The 19,094-nt window shown below is 42.5% G+C and overlaps 1 protein-coding gene and 1 pseudogene across 1 annotated transcript in view; both read left to right on the top strand.

Moving 5' to 3' along the window:
* MORC1 (MORC family CW-type zinc finger 1) overlaps window positions 1–19,094 on the top strand; it is a 147,304-nt gene that overhangs the window by 15,372 nt on the left and 112,838 nt on the right. The window contains exons 5-8 of the mRNA XM_070403769.1: window positions 3,757–3,847; window positions 4,485–4,593; window positions 13,010–13,169; window positions 15,796–15,901. Coding sequence (XP_070259870.1) covers window positions 3,757–3,847; window positions 4,485–4,593; window positions 13,010–13,169; window positions 15,796–15,901 — 466 coding nt within the window. The remainder of the gene's footprint in view (window positions 1–3,756; window positions 3,848–4,484; window positions 4,594–13,009; window positions 13,170–15,795; window positions 15,902–19,094) is intronic.
* On the top strand, window positions 228–361 carry LOC139004469 (small nucleolar RNA U3; annotated as a pseudogene).

Below are 19,094 nucleotides of genomic sequence, written 5' to 3'. Positions count from 1 at the left end.
CTGTCGTTCAGTAGTATGTTAATGAGGTGGCCGTTTTTTAAAAAACTTTGGACATTTAATTTCCACCTAAGTGTTAAAAATCATTGTTGAGTGATAGTATCTGAAGGATTATACAGACTGGAAAGCTTTTCTCTTTGCCAGTGGAATCAGAACTATGGAAACTGTCTCACCATGACTGCAAAGTGTGCGGCGGCGGTAGACCTGGCGGAGGCGGCAGTGTATAACCTAAAATTATACTTTCAGGGATCATTTTTATAGTTTGTTACTAGAGAAGTTTCTGTGAACGTCTCCTGAGCGGCTCTTACCATTGGTGATCGTTCTTCTCTCTTTTGGGAGAGAAGAGGGAGAGAATGCATTCTGAGTGGTTTTCGGTTTTATTGGGTTGGAAAGAAAGGTTAAGTTTATAAACGCCATTGTAGTTTATTTTTCGTGGTAGTTGAGAACTGCTGTGGATACTTCAAAGTATTAATAGCTCTGCCTCCTTTTTTCCTATAAATGTTTGTTTTTTCTATACTAGGGGGAGGCAAAGGGAGGAACACCCATCAATTACTTTCTTTGCCAGTGCGAGCCCTACTGGGGATCTACGGGAACATAAGGCGGTGGGGAGTCAACTTTGAAACCTCTGTGCAGGGGAGGGTGCTATGAGGTCCATAAGAGTTACCAAAATAAAACGTTTAAACTATACCTTTTCTTCATACTTTCTTGTAAAGTGGTTTATTCTCCCCCATACAAATCCCTCAGTTATGCCGTTGGTGTTTTAATAGGGATTGCGGAATCTGTTGATTGCTTTGGATAGTGTGGACATTTTAATGATATTGATTCTACCAATCCATTAACATGGTATATTCTTCCATTTGTTTATATTTTCCTCTATCCCTTTTTTCAATGTCCTGTAGTTTTCCAAGTACAAGTCTTGTACCTCCTTGGTTAAGTTTTTTCCTAAATTATCTACACTAATAAAAGAGAAACATGGTAATTGGCGTACGACCGCTACCCTTCCCATTGGCTAATCAGCATATCCTTATGCAAATTAACTGTTAGCCAAGAAGGCGGCCGGCAGCCAGGCAGCTGGAAGCGAACATGAGGCTTGCTTGCTCCAGTGACTGCAGACTGCAACGTTCCCCGCCTGACTTGCCGGCCTCTGAGCTGGCAGTTTGAAACATTCTAACAAATATAGGCTGGGATCTCAGAGCTGAAGTTATACATTGTTTCGATTATAGAACCGAAACAAACCAGATACCTGCTCTCAGAGCTAGAGCCAGAGCTAAAGCTGGCCCAGAATAAAATAAAAAAAAGGAGCCGTTGGGAGCTTCAATCAATAACCGCCAGCCTGAAAGCAGCCCTCAGCCCCTCACCCAGACTGGCCAGGCACCCCAGTGGGGACCCCCACCCTGAAGGGTGTGTGACCAGCTGCAAACAGCCATCATCCCTTCATCCAGGCTGGCCGGGCACCCCAGTGGGGACCCCCAGCCTGATCCAGGACACCCTTCAGGGCAAACCAGCCGGCCCCCAGGCCTCTGTCCTATATAGTAAAAGGGTAATATGCCTCCCAGCACCGGGATCAGCGGAGCCACGAGGCCTCCTGGCACCGGATCAGTGTGACGGGGGGCAGCGCCCAAACCCCCTGATCGGCCCTGCTCTGTGTGTGACAGGGTGTGGTGCCCCAACCCCCCCCCCCCCCCCACCCCACGGGCCCTGCTCTGTGTGTGACAGGGTAGAACCATAACCTCCCCGTCGGCCCTGCCCTGAGTGTGACAGTGGCTGCGCCCCAACCCCCTGATTGGCCCTGCTCTGTGGGTGATAGAGGGTGGCGTCCCAACCCCCTGATCCGCCCTGCTGTGTGTGTGACAGGGGGCGGTGCCCCAACTCCCCTATCGGCCCTACTCTGTGAGTGACAGCGGGGAGCTCCCCAACCCCCTGATGGGCCCTACTCTGTGGGTGATAGGGTATGGAGCCCCAACCCCCCTGATGGGCCCTGCTCTGTGCATGACAGGGGGCAGCGCCCCAACCCTCTGATCTGCCCTGCTCTGTGTATGACAGGGGGCGGTGCCCCAACTCCCCTATTGGCCCTACTCTGTGAGTGAGAGGGGGGAGCTCCTCAACCCCCTGTTGGGCCCTGCTCTGTGTGTGACAGGGTATGGAGCGCCAACCCCCCTGATGGGCCCTGCTCTGTGCGTGTCAGGGGGCGGCGCCCCAACTCCCCAATCAGCCCTGCTCTGAGCCCGACCAGGGGCTGCATCCAGGGATTGGGCTTGCCCTCTGCCACCCGGGAGCAGGCCTAAGCCAGCAGGTCATTATCTCCCGAGGGGTCCCAGACTGGGAGAGGGCACAGGATGGGCTGAGGAACCCCCTTTCCCCCCGAGTGCACAAATTTTTGTGCACCGGGCCTCTAGTTGGTATATAAAAATGCCAAGCATTTCTAGATGTTAATTTTGTATCCTGCTACATTGCCAAATTCATTTATTAAATTGGTAGTTTTTTGATGGAGTCTTTAGGGTTTTTCTATGTACAATATTACGTCATCTGTAAATATTGACAATTTTACTTCCTCCTTTCCAATTTGGATGATTTTTATTTTTTCTTCTTGTCTGATCACTGTGGCTAGTACTTCTAGTACTATGTTGAATAAGAGTGGTGAAAGTGGACATCCTGTCTTGTTTCTGTTCTTAGGAGAAATGATTTTAATTTTTTGCCCATTGAGTGTGATGTAGGTTTGTCACATAAGGCCTTTATTATGTTGAGGTATGATCCCTCTATCCCACTTTACAGATAATTGTTATGAAAAAAGGGTGTTGGATTTTTTCGAATGCTTTTTTTTATATCAATTGATATGATCATGTGATTTTTGTCTTGCAACCTGTTTATGTGATGTATCACTGTTGGGGTCCAACCCCAGCAGGTACAGGGGTCCCCAAAGGTGTGGACAGAGTCAGGGAAGAAGGAATGACACGGAGACAGCCTTCAGTTGATCAGCAGCCTAGCCAGGATCTCCAGCCAAGTTCTGTGTTTTATTGTCTTATTACATCTGTATTTATACCAGTTGATTTTAATCCTATCAATTTCTATTCCAAAGGTTAGGGCGTTTCTTATCTCCATTCCAGGGAATAAAGATTATGTAGCTTAAGCGTGATTGTTCGTAGTTAAAGTGATTAACTACCCGCCTGGCACTTAGTTAAGGGGTTTTATTCCCTCCCTAACTTCAGGGGAAAATCCCTTCCTGGGGAAACAACCTTTCTCGGAGAGGTGACCTTGGTTAAAACACATAGCGCCAAGAAAGGGAGCAAACATATTAAGAACAGTATGCCATATATACCAGGTCCCTTGAAACATATGCCGTGCAGATGTTTCTTCCCTGCAGCGACTGTGTCAAGCAGCAAGGATGGTTCCAGCATATCACATTTATTGATTTGCATATATTGTACCAGCCTCGCACCCCTGGAATAAATCCCACTTGGTCATGGTGTATGATCTTTTTAATGTAAGTAGTTTTCTTTTAGAGGTTTGGAAATTAAGCTTCAGTGTTTTAAACTCTTATTTACCCTAAAATCAGATGGCTAGGTCTGTCTGACCTCCTTCAATATAATACTATTAAGAACCTCGACAGAGATTATGGAGCCTGATAAGGAGCCTTGCTTCTGGGCTGACCCAAGAGATATGTGTGCTCTGAGATATGTGTGACGTACTAACGACTGGATGTCTGGTCCCTGTGACCTACTCATAATTCCTAACCATCTAAAACACTTTTGTGGATTACAGAGGAAGCCTCAGATATTATTTACTTTGGAACATCCAAGAAACGGTTATCAACCTTGAAGTTTATTGGGCAATATGGCAATGGTCTTAAAAGGTGAGAATTTTTTTTTTCTTTAAGGCATATATTATTGATAATGGAACAGTATTTAGTTAAAGGCAGTCTTATGTAGAATGGTCCAAATTTATAGAACTTTAAGAAGAATATAAACTAGGGAGTCCTACCTTGGTTTTGATTCTCCATACCCATTACTGACTTGATCTTTACAACATTTTAAAATTTAATTTTCAAATAAGTGACAAGTCTTCTTCCAGGAACTGCTGTACTTCTGAGCTTAATTGCATCTCTGTGGTTTCTTACTTCTTAAAGCATAGTTTAGTATAAGTGTTACTTGTGTCCATGGTTTATTTTAGTAGAATATCTCAATGAAAGGCAAGCACAATCACCAGTGTGGCAACTGCTAGGGGCAGATGATTGTGCTCTTCTTCAACCCCAGGCCATCTTTATCTCTGGAATCATGTCTCAAGCCAGTGTGGGGCTGGACTAGTTCAAATCCATCTGTTCTGCTTTGAGAAAAAAAAATCATATTGAACTCTCTTGGTGATGGGTCAGCAAAACAGTGGAGCTATTTCTGTGAAGAGAAAACCCATTAGAGAACACAGTATCATGCCTGCCTGTTGTTCCTTTTTAGTGTTTGACATGTAAACTGTTATCTTCTTGATTTTTAATATAGTGGGTCCATGAGGATTGGAAAAGACTTTATTCTTTTCACAAAGAAGGAAGAAACGATGACCTGTGTTTTTTTTTCTCAGACATTCTGCGAAGGAGAAGGTCTGAGTGAGGTAAGAGTTGAGATTTTTCTTTGTTTCCAATGGTATCAGTGTTGTTTTCATTTCCTATCTCAGGAGGTAAAGTCTATAATGACTTCTTTCTGGTTATGTTTTAGAAATTTAGGAATATGTTTGGGAGATGAAGGAAGAGTGGCTGGATCATTGGAGGCCTTTCTTATTCCCTCTTGGGTTTTCAACTTCGAGGAAGTTTTCAGAACTTTATTTACATTATCTATGTACCCAAATCTCCCAAAATAAGAGACTCCTTTTGGCACAATGAGCTGTTTTTGGAAGAAGCCTGCAAATCAATTGTACCACTTGTGTCATAAATGGATTACCATTCTTAAAAGAAATAGAATATTGGATTCAAAGTCTTGAAATAGAAAAATCTAAAGAAACAAAATGTGAAATATACTTAAACTTGTAACTCCAGTGACCATAATAATTTCAACTCCATTTGATGACCCAGAGACATTTTATTAATTTGAAGTGTCTGAGTTTCACTTTTAGAAACATCAGTTATAATTCAGTACAACAAGTAGATGTTGAGGAACTGCTGTCTGTCCGGCACTGGGTAGGCCCTGTAGAAGGTAGGAAACAAGAAGTAGACCACCTGACCATCAGACTTTTTTTTAGCGCTGCCACAAAATAAGGCAGACACATATGAATTATCTAAATAATAAAATGGAATTGTTTAAAAAGAATGCTGTTCAGCAAGTATGTGTTCCTGCTGCTACAAATTGTCAAAAGCAGTGGTATGGAGGTTTTATGGAATGAGTACACCTTATTACTAGAAAGGCTGGTTTGTGGAGAGAAGTGGTGTACAGAAAGTCTCATGCCTGGAGATAAGAATGGGGTTTGAAGGGACCGTATGGAAATGTGAGATTGCCCAGCAAGAGCAGAGCATGCTCGCTGGCTGCAGGAGAGTGGGGCTGGGTATAGGAACAGTCTGCAGGCAACAGGGAATAGCCGATGGGATGTTGCCATGAGGAAAACCAATGCTTTAAGCATTTATGTTGTACTTTATGTATGTAAAGGGCATGCAAAATGGGGCCTATGCTCTGCAGTTATAGCTTTCTAAAATGGACCATTCACCTTACCCTAATTTTAAAAAAATAAATAAAACCAACAACCTCTTTCCATTTCCATAGAGGCAGTCTCTCTCAACAATATTAGCTGATTCTTTTGATTTTATATTCTAGATATCTGTGTGTAACAGGCTTGTATTGCCTTTTTTTCTGCAGGGGAGATATTTAATCAATGAATTCACAAAAATCAACATTGCAATAAAACTGTACAAATATTTAACTAAATTGCAAAATAGTATGAGTGTTTCCAGCATGTAATTTGGCATTATTAAGAAATCATAAGAAAAACCATGCCTTTATGCCATTGTACTGCTACTTTTGATTTGATTTAGGCATTACGTATTAACCTCCTACTATAAAAGAACAGGATTTATCTATTTTCCCCCCTGTACTCCTGTCACACACATATCCTTCCAGTTCCATAGCTCGTTTGTAATTATGGCTATGACAATGTTCAGTATTTACATTATGAGACTATATAAACACCATCCATAATCATACCAGATCATAAACTGTTATTTTTTCTCTCTCCTGCACAAGTTTTTATTTTCCCTGGAATCAATAATTGTATGCTTAGTGTTCTATGTACTTATCACTACCACCAAAAATCTGCTTGGTTTTCTGTGCCTTTACCACTGCTCATGTGCTGCAGCTCACAATTCTGCTTTCCATGGATGGTACTCAGCTGCCATCCTAGGATCTGTCCGTGTCATTGTCCAGGCGAGTCTCTGCCTCTCTCTTCTGTGTTAAATCTCAGATCCTAAATCTCATGTCTTTTTGGTGTAACATATTCTCCAGTAGCATTTTAGCAAGGGTGCATGAAAGGTAAAATCTTCTGAGATCTCAAATGCATGAAAATGTTTTTATCTTGCTTGAAAATGTAATGATAGTTGGTTTGGTGTTATTGCTAGGTTGCAATAAATTTTCCTTCAGAACTTTGAAGGCATTGCTCCATTATATTCTAATTTCTAGTGTTGTTTTTAAGGAGTCTAAGCCATTTTAATTCCTGAGTCTTGTATGTGACCTGTTGTTTGTGCCCTTTATTTTCTGAAGGTCAGTAGAATCTTCTTCGTCCCCCATATTCTGATTTCAGTGTTTTGCCTTTGGGTGGTTCTGTTTGCATCCATTGTGCTGGGCTCTTGTTGGACATTTTCAATCTGGAATCTTGTGTTCTTCAATTTGTGGGCATTTTCCTATAACATTTGATGATTATCTTACCCATATATTTTTGTAGCTTCTGTTTCTTAGCTCTTGGATGTCTGAGACCAGTTTTTTAATTTTCTTCTTTCCTCTCCTATATTTTGTCCTTTATATATATTTTTTTTTCCGGAAGATTTTATAACATTTATCTTCCAACCTTTTCATATAAAAGTTTTTCTATAATCATATTCTTAATTTCCAAGAAGTCTTTTTCTTTTCTCTCAATGTTCCTTTAAAAAAGTATCTAGTTCTTGTTTCAAGGCTACAGTACTTCCTCTTAGAGCTCTGAAGATATTAACAATAATTGATTTTTCCTCCAAAAGTTTTATGTTCTATATTTTTTTGTTTCCACGCAGTTGCTTTGTTTATGCTTATTTGGCCTCTATTTATCATATTAGAGGCTTTGCTTAAATAATTCATCCTATATAGTATGTCCTCACTTAACTTCCCAAATAGGTTCTTGGAAACTGTGACTTTAAGTGAAACCAATTTTACCATAGGCTAATTGATATAAACAAGAGTTACGTTCTTACAGTGTATTTTTGGTTACAAAACATCACCAAACTTATAAAGAAAGACCCAAAATGCTTCCAATATTAAACATTGAAATAAATATGAGCTACACATGCATTCAAGAAAAATGAACAAAAACAAGCTAATTCTTTGACAACCCATTTATTGCAGTACAGGGTCATGGGTGGCCTCCAGGCTATGGAACCCCACCTTGGAGGGGGTGCCCTTCAATCACAGGGCCACTCACAGACACCCGTACTCACTCCGACTGGGACAGTTCAGACACACCAGTCTACCTCATGTGCACGTCTTTGGGAGGTGGGAGAAAACTGGAGTACCTCGAGAAAATCCACATGGACATGGGGATGTTATGGGTTGGCTCAACGAGATAGACCATCGACTCAGAATTTAAATTTGAAAGCCGTTTATTAAGCTGGCCAGCTGACCACAGCCTGTACCTTCCCCCTCTGGGAAGCCTCGCGGCATGTGGCAAAGAGCAAGTGTGCATTATGATTTTTATAACAAAACAGTGTTACCTTAGAAGCTCATAGAAAGTTCATAAGCACAAAGGGGGGGTAAACAGAGTCACACCTGGCTGGCCTAAGACAATTTAGTAATTTTACTTCTATGGTTCCTAACTCTGCAACTCCCCTCCATTCATCAGTCCCTCCTCCCAGCACATACACAATCCTCATATCCTGGTAACACAATCCTTCTCCATACGTCAGTCCCCCCTCCCAGAACATTCTGTAACCCTTCCATGGCGCAGTCCCTCACCCTAGCACATTCCCTACTGGTCTTATGCCCGAATCAAATCTTTGATTCAGCGCCCTCCTCTACGTTATGAAATTGAGGAGGCATTTGGCAATGTAGGGGTCAAGCCGCCGGGGAAGAGTCTGGCATTTGATGGTGAAGAATTGGCCAGGGTCTCGGCCACTGACATAGAGTCTTAGTTTCCATGTCTTTCTCCTTCCCATTGGTCAGTTCACCAGGCGAGAGGCATGAGGAGGACGGGGTTACAATTTCTAGTGCCTCTTTCCTGTGACTTTGATGGTGGTTGGAGTGCTCAGCACCACCTGGTAGGGTCCAGCCCATCTAGGTTCCAGGCTGCCAGGGTCGTGCCGTTTCACCCAGACGAGGTCATCCAGAGAGAAGGCAGGCTGTGTTGGACTGGATCTTAGCACGTCCTCCTCCCGAATGGCTCTCACCACCCGTCATGCTGACGTGGCGCTGCTCTGCAAAGCCTGTAAGGACTTAAGCAAACTTTGGGTAGACGGCTGGGCAATTTCTTCCTCTCTTAGGCGGGGAAGAAGAGGTGGCGGCCTACCAAACATAATTTCAAAAGGGGTGAGTCCTTTTATATACGGGGTGCACCTAGCTCTGAGGAGGGCAAAAGGAAGGAGACTTACCCAGTTTTCGCCAGTCTTTAAGTTAGACTTCTCCTCTCTTGGAGAATTTCAAAGTCCTGATGGCTCCCAGGTCTAGGGAGAGTGCCCTTCTCTGTTTATTAGTTACAGGGCCCTGCTTTCCTTGTTTTCCCACCAGTTCCCTTTATGGCAGAACAGTGACCAGGCCTCTTTGAAGGGAATGTACTGGAAGGGGATATCAGCCCCTCCTCTTCCAGCAGCAACAGGTACTAAATCCTTTCAGTACATTTGCAAGTAGGGAGCTTTTACTAACTTTATTTGCAGCTTTTATAGATCTTAGGCTTGCTGCTCTATTCCTGGGGCTGTAGGAAGGCTAGTACCAGTCACTGGCTTACGGCTTAACTGCTGTAGCCTGCAAGCCAAAGGCCTAAGTACTTTCTCGCTGCTACTGCTGCTGTTGCTTTTTTTTTTTTTTTTTAGGGCCACTGCAGGCAGCTTAGGCATCCAGCCTCCCTTCTTTGTTTATTCACTCCCCAATCTGGTCTGGAGCTGGGAATAGCGCCTTGGTCTGCCTTGCTTCCCCAGAGGGCTGCCTGTCTAGCCCCAGATCTAGAGGGCCGGCCTGCCGTAGTGGCAACATAGGAACTTCAGGACTGGCAGATGTTGCAGGGTTCTGCAGTTTCCCCTGCCTCTCTCTCTCCCTCCATACGCTGTCCCTGTCTAGTATGGGACAGACTGAAGGGGTTGAAGGATGACAAAGCCCCTCCCGTCGGTGGGTGTGGAGGGAAGACAATTGGCATCGGGGGAGGCAGGGGCTCCCGGTCAAGAGCTGGTGGCGTGGCCTGGGCTTGAGGCCAGGGCTCACCCAGATCTGGCGCCAGGGGACCATAGGGGGCGGCCGGCTAATGGGTTCTTCCTGCTCTCCCTGAAGGACCAGGGGAGCCTTTCCCTTCTGGGGCCCGATCAAAAGAATTGTCTGTCTCTGTCCCAATTTTTCCCTCGGGAGGCAAGCCCTCATTTACCGGGGTTTCTTGGACAATATGTCAATTTAAATTTGAATATAAGGAATTTGATTAGGATGCCCCGGGCGGCCGTTATGACGTAATGGACCCGGTAGGCAGTGGTCAGATCAAAAGACCCTGCATCCGGCCACTCTTCCTGGAAAGTGGGCCACTCCCATTCACAGAATCGCTGTAAATCAAAAGCATTAATATTATAACCTTTAAATTTATCTTAGAACTTTAGTTTAATATAGTAAATTACAACCTAGGTAAGAGCAGCTGATAGACAGAAATCTTTATTAACTAAGTGGGCTGATTCTCCTTAACAGTGAGCAAAAGACTCTGAGAAAAATAATTCTCGCAGCTGCCGAGAGACTTTGCAGACTGCCAAGGGGCCAGCCCAAACGTTCAGCCAAGCGTATCAACAGAAAGCAGAATAAATCAAAGTAGCTCTTACTTCACACAGACCAGTAATGATTTATACTTTCTTAATAGACCAGCCCAGGCTGGAGCTGTATCCAGTCTCCCTTCTCTGTAGTAATTTGGCCAGTCCCATACAAACAAACTTTGTCCCGACCCCATGATGATTGGTGGCGAGAGACAGACAAGGAAGGGGTGACCTGTTTTCACAGATCCTCACGCAGGTGCCCGCCTGGCCGCGTCCCTTGGGAGCTTAGATTCATCGTAGCTAAGGTGCACCCGTATAAACCCCGGGCCTGGTCACCTCCACATGGGGGTGAGTCACCGTTATGCCATATGACAAATCGCGGAACCGCAGGTTGGGGCCCACTCGGACTCTGTAACCGAAGTCGTGGAGCCACATAAAGGAGAGGAGAGGGCAGGCCCCCTCCCTCCACACTCATACACTTTTACCAGACATTCATTCAGAGTTTAAACAATTTATCCAATTCCTAACCATTTCCTGATTCCTGAGGGAGCTCTATAGCTTCCCGGGAGGTGATCAAGCTCCCCTTCCACTCACCCGGAGTGGGCCTGACTGATAGGGGGTCGATAAAGATGACTGACCCTATTCTATTTGACAAAGACAAAGACAACAAATAACAAAGACAAAATAAATCAGCCAAATGCAACCTAAGGTTGCCCGGAACCTGCAGCTTGCTCCTTGAAGTCCTGAAAATTTTCAAAAAACATTGCAGCAGGGTGTGCATAGAAGCAGACAACTTCTTGACAACAAATACCAAGACAAACAAATACCAGACAGACAAACCCAGTGCAGCCTACAGCCGCACAAACCAGGGACCCCGGCCACCGTCGTGGCCGCGGGTCAGGACCAGGAGTACCGCTGCGTCCAGCCCTCCGTATAGGTCCTTCCGTGGGACGTCCCAATTCCTGTTTAACGACCGGTCCCTTACCTCTCTCGAGAGTCCAGGTGGCTCAGTTTCCGAATTGAAAGTTTTGGGTGGACTGGAGGCCTCCTTGGTAATCGTTCTCCACAGGTGTGGGGTATCTCGCTGAGTGCCCGGCGACAACTGGGGGAGAGCCTCCTGCCTTGAATAGGGGGTCCCTCTCCTCCCTGCTGGGGGAGAGCCTCCTGCCTTAAATAAGGGGTCCCTCTCCTCTCTGCCGGGTATCTCGCTGGGGCCTCCAAATGTTATGGGTTGGCTCAACGAGATAGACCATCGACTCAGAATTTAAATTTGAAAGCCGTTTATTAAGCTGGCCAGCTGACCACAGCCCGTACCTTCCCCCTCTGGGAAGCCTCGCGGCATGTGGCAAAGAGCAAGTGTGCATTATGATTTTTATAACAAAACAGTGTTACCTTAGAAGCTCACAGAAAGTTCATAAGCACAAAGGGGGGGTAAACAGAGTCACACCTGGCTGGCCTAAGACAATTTAGTAATTTTTCTTCTATGGTTCCTAACTCTGCAACTCCCCTCCATTCATCAGTCCCTCCTCCCAGCACATACACAATCCTCATATCCTGGTAACACAATCCTTCTCCATACGTCAGTCCCCCCTCCCAGAACATTCTGTAACCCTTCCATGGCGCAGTCCCTCACCCTAGCACAGGGAGAACCTACACGCTCCACACAGGCAGTGGCCCCTGCTGAGAGTTTTTTCTCATCGACGTTGTAATAAAAGAACATTGAACAAAACAGCATTTGAGAGCCTGCTGTACTTTTAAGATTAGTCTAAAAAATGCCTATTGAAAACTGAGAGTGTGGGTGGTGGGGCTTGGCAGCTGTGAGTGTCACACTAGGAAGATCTAGCTGGCTGTTCTATTGGGAAACCCTCAACATCATTTTCTTTATGTCTTTCCTCCTGGGTTTGTCAGATTTCTCAGGGAAGAATTCTGCAGTCTTCTACCTGAAGACCTACCTGAAAACTTTCTGGAAGCTAAATGGGAGAAGAGATCTCAGGTTCTCAGAACGCAATGTGTACACTTTCACTTAATCCCTCTCATCTCAGTAAGGTCCCCTGACAGCTCTACTTGGCATGTCATGTAATTCAGAAACACTTTGTTCCAGTCTTTCCAGAAAGTGAACATCCAGTCTTTGTGGAGGTAGGGAAGGACTTATTGCCAGATGGGTGTCTGGATGCACATCTAGCTCTCTTTCCCCTTTGCCCTGGTCTAGAGTTGATTCGTATCATCATTTTTGGAATCTTTTATTTATTTTTATTTTTTAAAATATATTTTATTGATTTTTTACAGAGAGGAAGGGAGAGGGACAGAGAGTTAGAAACATCGATGAGAGAGAAACATCGATCAGCTGCCTCCTACACACTCCCCACTGGGGATGTCCCCGCAACCGAGGTACATGCCCTTGACCGGAATCGAACCTGGGACCCTTGAGTCCGCAGGCCGATGCTCCATCCACTGAGCCAAACTGGCTAGGGCCATTTTCGGAGTCTTTTAGTGGATTCTGAATTATAAATCAGGCTGCTTCTCTTTTCTGGCATGATCTTTGGATTGCTTTTCTTAGATATGCTGTCATTTGCTCTCCAGTTTCTAAATGCTGCTGCTATTGTTCCTTGTGCTATTATACCCATATTTTAAAAGAAAGCAGAAGTAGATTCTACCTGTCCCCACATTTCACAATGGATCATTTTAGAATAAAGCCATATATATAATAATGCGTCTCTTCCTTATAAAGCTAGAATACAGGAGGGAAGTAAACTTTTAACTTCATGTTTGGTTTTGTAATTTGGCTGACAAGTAGATTGAATTATGAACAGATAAAAAGGTGATGGTTTTTATTTGTGTGTTTCATAGTAAATTGATGTGTTTTTTTAATAGGTTGTAGTTCCAATGCCTTCGTGGTTAACAAAAAACAGAGAACCTGTCACAGATGATCCTCAGAAATTCTCAACGGAATTGTCTATAATTTATAAGTACTCTCCATATAAAACCGAAGCTGAATTAATGCGGCAATTTGATATAATCTATGGGAAATGTGGTAAGATCATAAAAACGTTGAAATTTAGATGGAAGTATTTGTTTTCATTGTCTTATGAAAGGCATTATATGTATGTGTTCATATTTTTTCTCTTTATAATATCACGTGGCATCTCGCATGGGGGCAGTCATTTGTTTTAGCCATATGACTTTTGTATTAAGAGAATCCAAACATATATAACTTCAAGTCCCTGACAATGGGAGAAAGGCGTATACTTGCATGAACTTGGTGAATATCAGTGAGAAGAGGATGATACAAGCTCTGACCGCAGGGCTCCACAGTCCCTGTACCAGATACAGTTAGGAGATGCTTATTGCAGCGTTTAAGATGAGATGATCCCAGGTTTATGAGTTAGTAACTCATAAAGTAATGAATCCAAGTTTCTGCAGCAATTAGCAATAACTTTGTAGATACTTTTTTCCAAATTAATGGATCTCTTTTGCATTCTTTTAACCTCCACCAACTTTCTGATGAATATGAAGAATGTACCATGTCTAGTAATATTTTAAGTGCCAATTTTTCTCTAGGCTTCCACCACTCTTTATATCAAGAAGAAAAAAGAATCCTATTTTAGAGAAAGCTATGTGCACTCTGCTTTTTCCAACTCCTTGATTGATGTAATGTTTATAGAAAAATTCCAAGAAATTTATTTCTAAGTTAGCCTATGTTACTTTTGAAATTTCGTCTTTAACCTGTGGCATTTTGTTTAATAGTGGTGTTTTTTTTTCATCCTTTTCTTTTTCTCAGAGAGAAAAGTATGGGCAATTATAGTATTCATTTTATTAACATATACATGATATACTTTGAGGGTAGTTGATGTCATCTCCTAGTTGACTTCTAATTGTGAAGTACTCTTACAAATAGTAATGAAGAGTACTATTTCCTGAATACTTTTCTAAATGGTTTATAAAAGTTAATTCATTTAATCCCTTAAACGAGTATATATTTTAGGAACTTTATAAGTGCCACTGAATAGATGAGAAAAATTAGGTTCAGCAATGCTAGGAATCTTATCTGAGGTCATTGCACCAGTACATGGTTGAGCCAGGATTTAGACCCAGGCATTTTGCTCCCAAGTCCAATTCTTAGCCACTATGCTGTTCTCCCTTGTACTGAAGTACTACCAAAAAAGTGAAATTGGTTGTTCCTTTAATTTACCTAACAATTCTGTTTGTCTTCATATTATAAACAACTTTATAAAGCATTTGGTTTTTGTTAACTATGCTTTAGAGCAGGGTCAGCAAACTATGGCCCCCACAGGTCAAATCTGGCTTCATCCCTGTTCTTGTAAATAAAGTTTTATTGGAATACTAGAGACCTGGTGCACAAAATTTGTGCACGGGGTGGGGGTCCCCTCAGCCCAGCCTGCACCCTCTCCAATCCGGGACCCCTCGGAGGATGTCTGATTGCTCAGGCCTAAACCGGCAGTCGGACATCCCACTCATAATCCTGGACTGCTGGCTTCTAATTGCTCACCTGCCTGCCTGCCTGGTTGCCCCTAACTTCCTCCCTCCCCCCCCCCCCCCCCCCCCGTGCCGGCCTGATCACCCTTCACTGCCTCTGCATTCTGGCCTGACCGCCCCTAACTGCCCCGCCCCCATGGCCTGGTCACTCCTAACTGCCCCCCCCTCTGGCCTGGTCACCCCTTACTGCCCCCACTGCCTGCCTGGTTGCCCCTAACTGCCCCCCTGCCAGCCTGGTTGCCCCCAACTGCCCCACTCCTGCTGGCTGGTCACCCCCAACTGCACCCCCCACCCCACTGGCCTGGTTGCCCCTAACTGCCCCCCACCGGCCTGGTCGCCTCTTACTGCCCCCCCTGCTGGCCTGGTCACCCCCCAACTGTCCCCCTCTGCCAACCTGGTCATCCCTGACTGCCCCCCCTGCCAGCTTGGTTGTCCCCAACTGCCCCCTCTGCTGGCCTGGTTGCCCCACGCAGCCTGCTTGTTCAGTCGTTTGGTCGTCCCTCATTAACCCCCCTGCTGACCTGGTCGTAGGCAGCAATCTTTTGAGGGTGTGAGGGTTAATTTGCATATCACCTCTTTATTATATAGGATGGCCACACTCACACATTTATGTATTCTCAGTGGCAGCTTTCATGCTACAGTGGTAGAGTTGAATTGTGGGTTGTGACAGAGGCCATATAGCCTGCAAAGCCTGGGATATTTATTCACTGGCCCTTTACCAAAAAAAATTGCCAGCACCTGTTGTAGGGTCTAAAAGCAATACTTGATATTTGTACAAAATTTTTAAACTGGTATTTGTTCTTATGTACATTGATTGTAGTTCCACCAATGAGAGCTTTACCTGCAGTACAAATTTGGCCAAGGCTCCTAATAATTTTTATAATGCAAATTATGAAAAGTGCCCAAGTTTAAGAATCCACATTGAAAGACATAATAAATTGAGTAGTAATAAGAAGCACTGTTAGTGTGGAAACTCAACACTCTTTGGCAGAGTGGAATTTTCTATAAGACATACATCTTGGAACTTATCCAAGCATATTTACTGAAGTACAAAGGGAATTTTGGCTGAGGGCAGGCTTAAATCAATAGATATGATAATATCACCATGACTCATATTTAGTGTAGTTAAAATATTAACAAGTTAAACATCTGTTTTGCACTAGGTACTTTGCTGGTTATTTATAACTTGAAGCTTCTGCTCAGTGGAGAACCAGAGTTGGATGTTAAAACTGACAAGGAAGATATACTGATGGCCGAAGCTCTTGAGGAGTGAGTAATGTGTGTGTTTGACAGAAGGTCTCTCAGAATGGCACAGAGCTGTAGTGAGGAGCCTCGCATCATGGTTCCAGGTCTGAGGCTCCTGGGACAATTCACTTTACCCTCCTTACAGATGAAGGAAGTTAGGATAGACCACTGGCTCCCAACCTCACTGAGCTTCTGAGTGACGTGGGCAGGTTCTTAAGACGTATAGGATCCTATGTCATCCCAGACCTACTGAGTCAGAGTCTCCAGACATGAAACCTAGAATTGAGTATTTTCTATATGCTCTCCAGGTGACTCAGAGGTGCCAGCATGTTTGGGGACCACTGAAATACAAGATCTCTAATAATCGCTAATTCCAAACCTCCTGCTTGATGAATATTCAAGTGGAAAAGCCCTCACACAGAGTTCATTATTCATACAGAGCATTAAAAATGCATGAGCATGATGTGAAGCAAAAAGGAATAGGACCAAATAGCAATTGACAATGGCCATGAACTGCATACTTGTATTTTATAAATAAATAGACAGATTCATTTTTCTTGGCTATTAGGAATCCATAAAAACAGCATGAGAAAGCACGGGGGGGGGTATGGGTGAAAAAGTGTGAAAAAATAATGAAATAGTGACTAACCTATGTTTCTCTAAAATAACTTTATATTTAAAACGTATAAGCTTAAATGTGTAGTTTCTTCATGTTAGAACTTTAGAGCTAGAGGGAATTTAAAGGAATTTAATCCAATTACAAGCATTTCAGATACCAGTATTGTTTAATAGAAGTATAATGAGAGCCACAAATATGAACCACCTCTGTACTCTCACGTTTTCTAGTAGCCACATGAAGAAATGTAAAACAGGTGAGATTAATTTTAATAATGTTTTAAATTAATCTGGTATATATGAAATGTTATAATTTCAATTTTGATATGCAAATATATATATCTATATATATAAAAGGCTAAGTGATCAACCATCTGTCTGTCCAACCATCCAACTAAATGACTAGAGGTACATATATGACGCACACTGGCAATTTAAAAATAAACATTGACTCGCGCATGTATGATACATATAAAGCTCTCACTGGCACCAATTGCACACATGTCTTAATTTTATAATACTATATTATATATACTATTTTGACATGAAATTTTTTGCAGTAATGTAATTACCACATGAATCTTTCTTCTAATTAATGTCCTTTCAATGTGCATGAATCGGTGCACCGGACCACTAGTTAAGATATATTTTACATTCCTTTTAATACTAAATTTTTGAAATTCAGAGTGTGTATAGCACATATAGCACAAATAGCACAAATCACATATAGCACAAATCAATTTGAAATCTTGCCCAATTAGCATGGGTAACCACTAGCTGCCATTTTGGACCAGAGCAGTTTAGACTAAGATATTAACACTCAAGTAAACACATCAACTTAAAGAACTTTTTTTTTTTGCCTTTGAGGTAAAATTTAGAAAGTCCCTTCTACAGTTAGAAAATTTTTTTAAAAAATATATTTTATTAATTTTTTACAATGAGGAAGGGAGAGGGATAGAGAGTTAGAAACATCAATGAGAGAGAAACATTGGTCAGCTGCCTCCTGCACACTCTCTCCTGGGAATGTGCTGGCAACCAAGGTACATGTCCTTGACTGGAATCGTACCTGGGACCCTTTAGTCCGCAGGCTGATGCTCTATCCACTGAGCCAAACCAGTTAGGGCTACAGTTAGAAAATTTACTGTTTGGTAACAAACTTTTAGATTTTCTTTTCAACTTTTTTCTGTTTTATATTTTTTCCAGTATCTGGAATTTCTAATTTACACAGAAATTGATGTTTTTTTTTCCTTTGGAAAAAAATCTAACCTAATTACTATTGGACAAATGTTGGGAAGCCTTTTGCTAACATTAATATGCCAATATCAGAAAGGAGGCCCAGAATTGTTCCTGGCACCTCCATTACTATCTCCCCCTTTTCCCGCTGGCCCTGTCCTTCCATTTAAGAGCTGCTTCTGAAACCAATATGTCACGCTGTTTAAAAGTCTTGTGCATAAATTTTCAGTTCTCTGTCAGAGTGCCTTGGCATTTCAACACTAGCACCAGGAAACAAGACATTATTAGAGGAATAATTTGACAGCTCATTATTTGGGGGAAGTTCTTACTGTTTCCAGATTGTTTAACAAAGCCAGCAGCTTCTTAAGCCATTTAGGCAATTAATTATAAAATAAAGAAAATGGATCACACCTAGGACACGTACAATTTCACTTTGGAACATTGACTATATTGGATTTCTTTTTGTTTGGTTTTTTCAACAAAATTTTTCATAGTTCAATCACAAAGTCTTTTAAAGACAAGGATGGGGTCTGTACCAAGGATGCTATACATTTCATGGCTTCTAATACCAGGACCATGGTGGTGCCAAAAAAGGGTGGCAATTACCTCGAAGGGAAGGTAGTAATGCCACCTGTTTTCTCCTCTGAAAAGTCAGTGGGTTCTGGCATTGATACCCCATTCCTCTTCACGAAGAGACTGGAAAAAAATTAACTCTTGGGGCTAAAAGATTACTTCTGGACCAAGGTGGATTTTTTCTGAGACTTCTTGCATTTATGACTTCTGAAATTTAAACTTCTAATCAAGTACAGTTTACATTACCTTGGTTTCTAGAACAAGTGGTTTGTCATATAACAATAATTCCTTACCACTTCTTTTTCTTGTGGTTATTGTATCCCCTTAAGCTCACCGGGCATGATTCTACATCTGTCCAAAACACGTTTCAAATATTGGAACTGTGCTATTTTCACCTTCCATTTTAGATGGTGTGGTCCTGCTGGTTCTGAAAATAATTTAATTTTCTACACAGGAATAGGGAAATGCAATCTTTCAGGCTTTTACTTAGCCACAGAGAAGAGGTTTTCTGGTATAATTTATTTCCTTCAAATTTTGTTTACTGTTAAATCAAAAGTGAATATCTTAAAATTATTTTAGGAAGAGAATTTACATGTTATCATCAAGTGTTAATTTGTATTATTTCATTCTAAGTTTAATTTCTCATATTTCTTTATTCACTTGTGATTGGTTTCATAAGCGTTATTCTCAGTTGTTATGCAATCTTTTTTCATTTTATTTCTTTTTTTATATTTAAAATTTTTTAAATACAGTTTACATTCAATATTATTTTGTATTAAATTCAGGTAAACAGCAT

This window comes from Myotis yumanensis, unplaced genomic scaffold, assembly GCF_028538775.1.
Source record: "Myotis yumanensis isolate MYYU_CA2020_CCGP unplaced genomic scaffold, mMyoYum1.0.hap1 SCAF_2, whole genome shotgun sequence".
Classification (NCBI taxonomy): Eukaryota; Metazoa; Chordata; class Mammalia; order Chiroptera; family Vespertilionidae; genus Myotis; species Myotis yumanensis.
The sequence above is the reverse complement of the archived record's forward strand: the minus strand, read 5'-3'. Positions and strand labels throughout refer to the sequence as shown.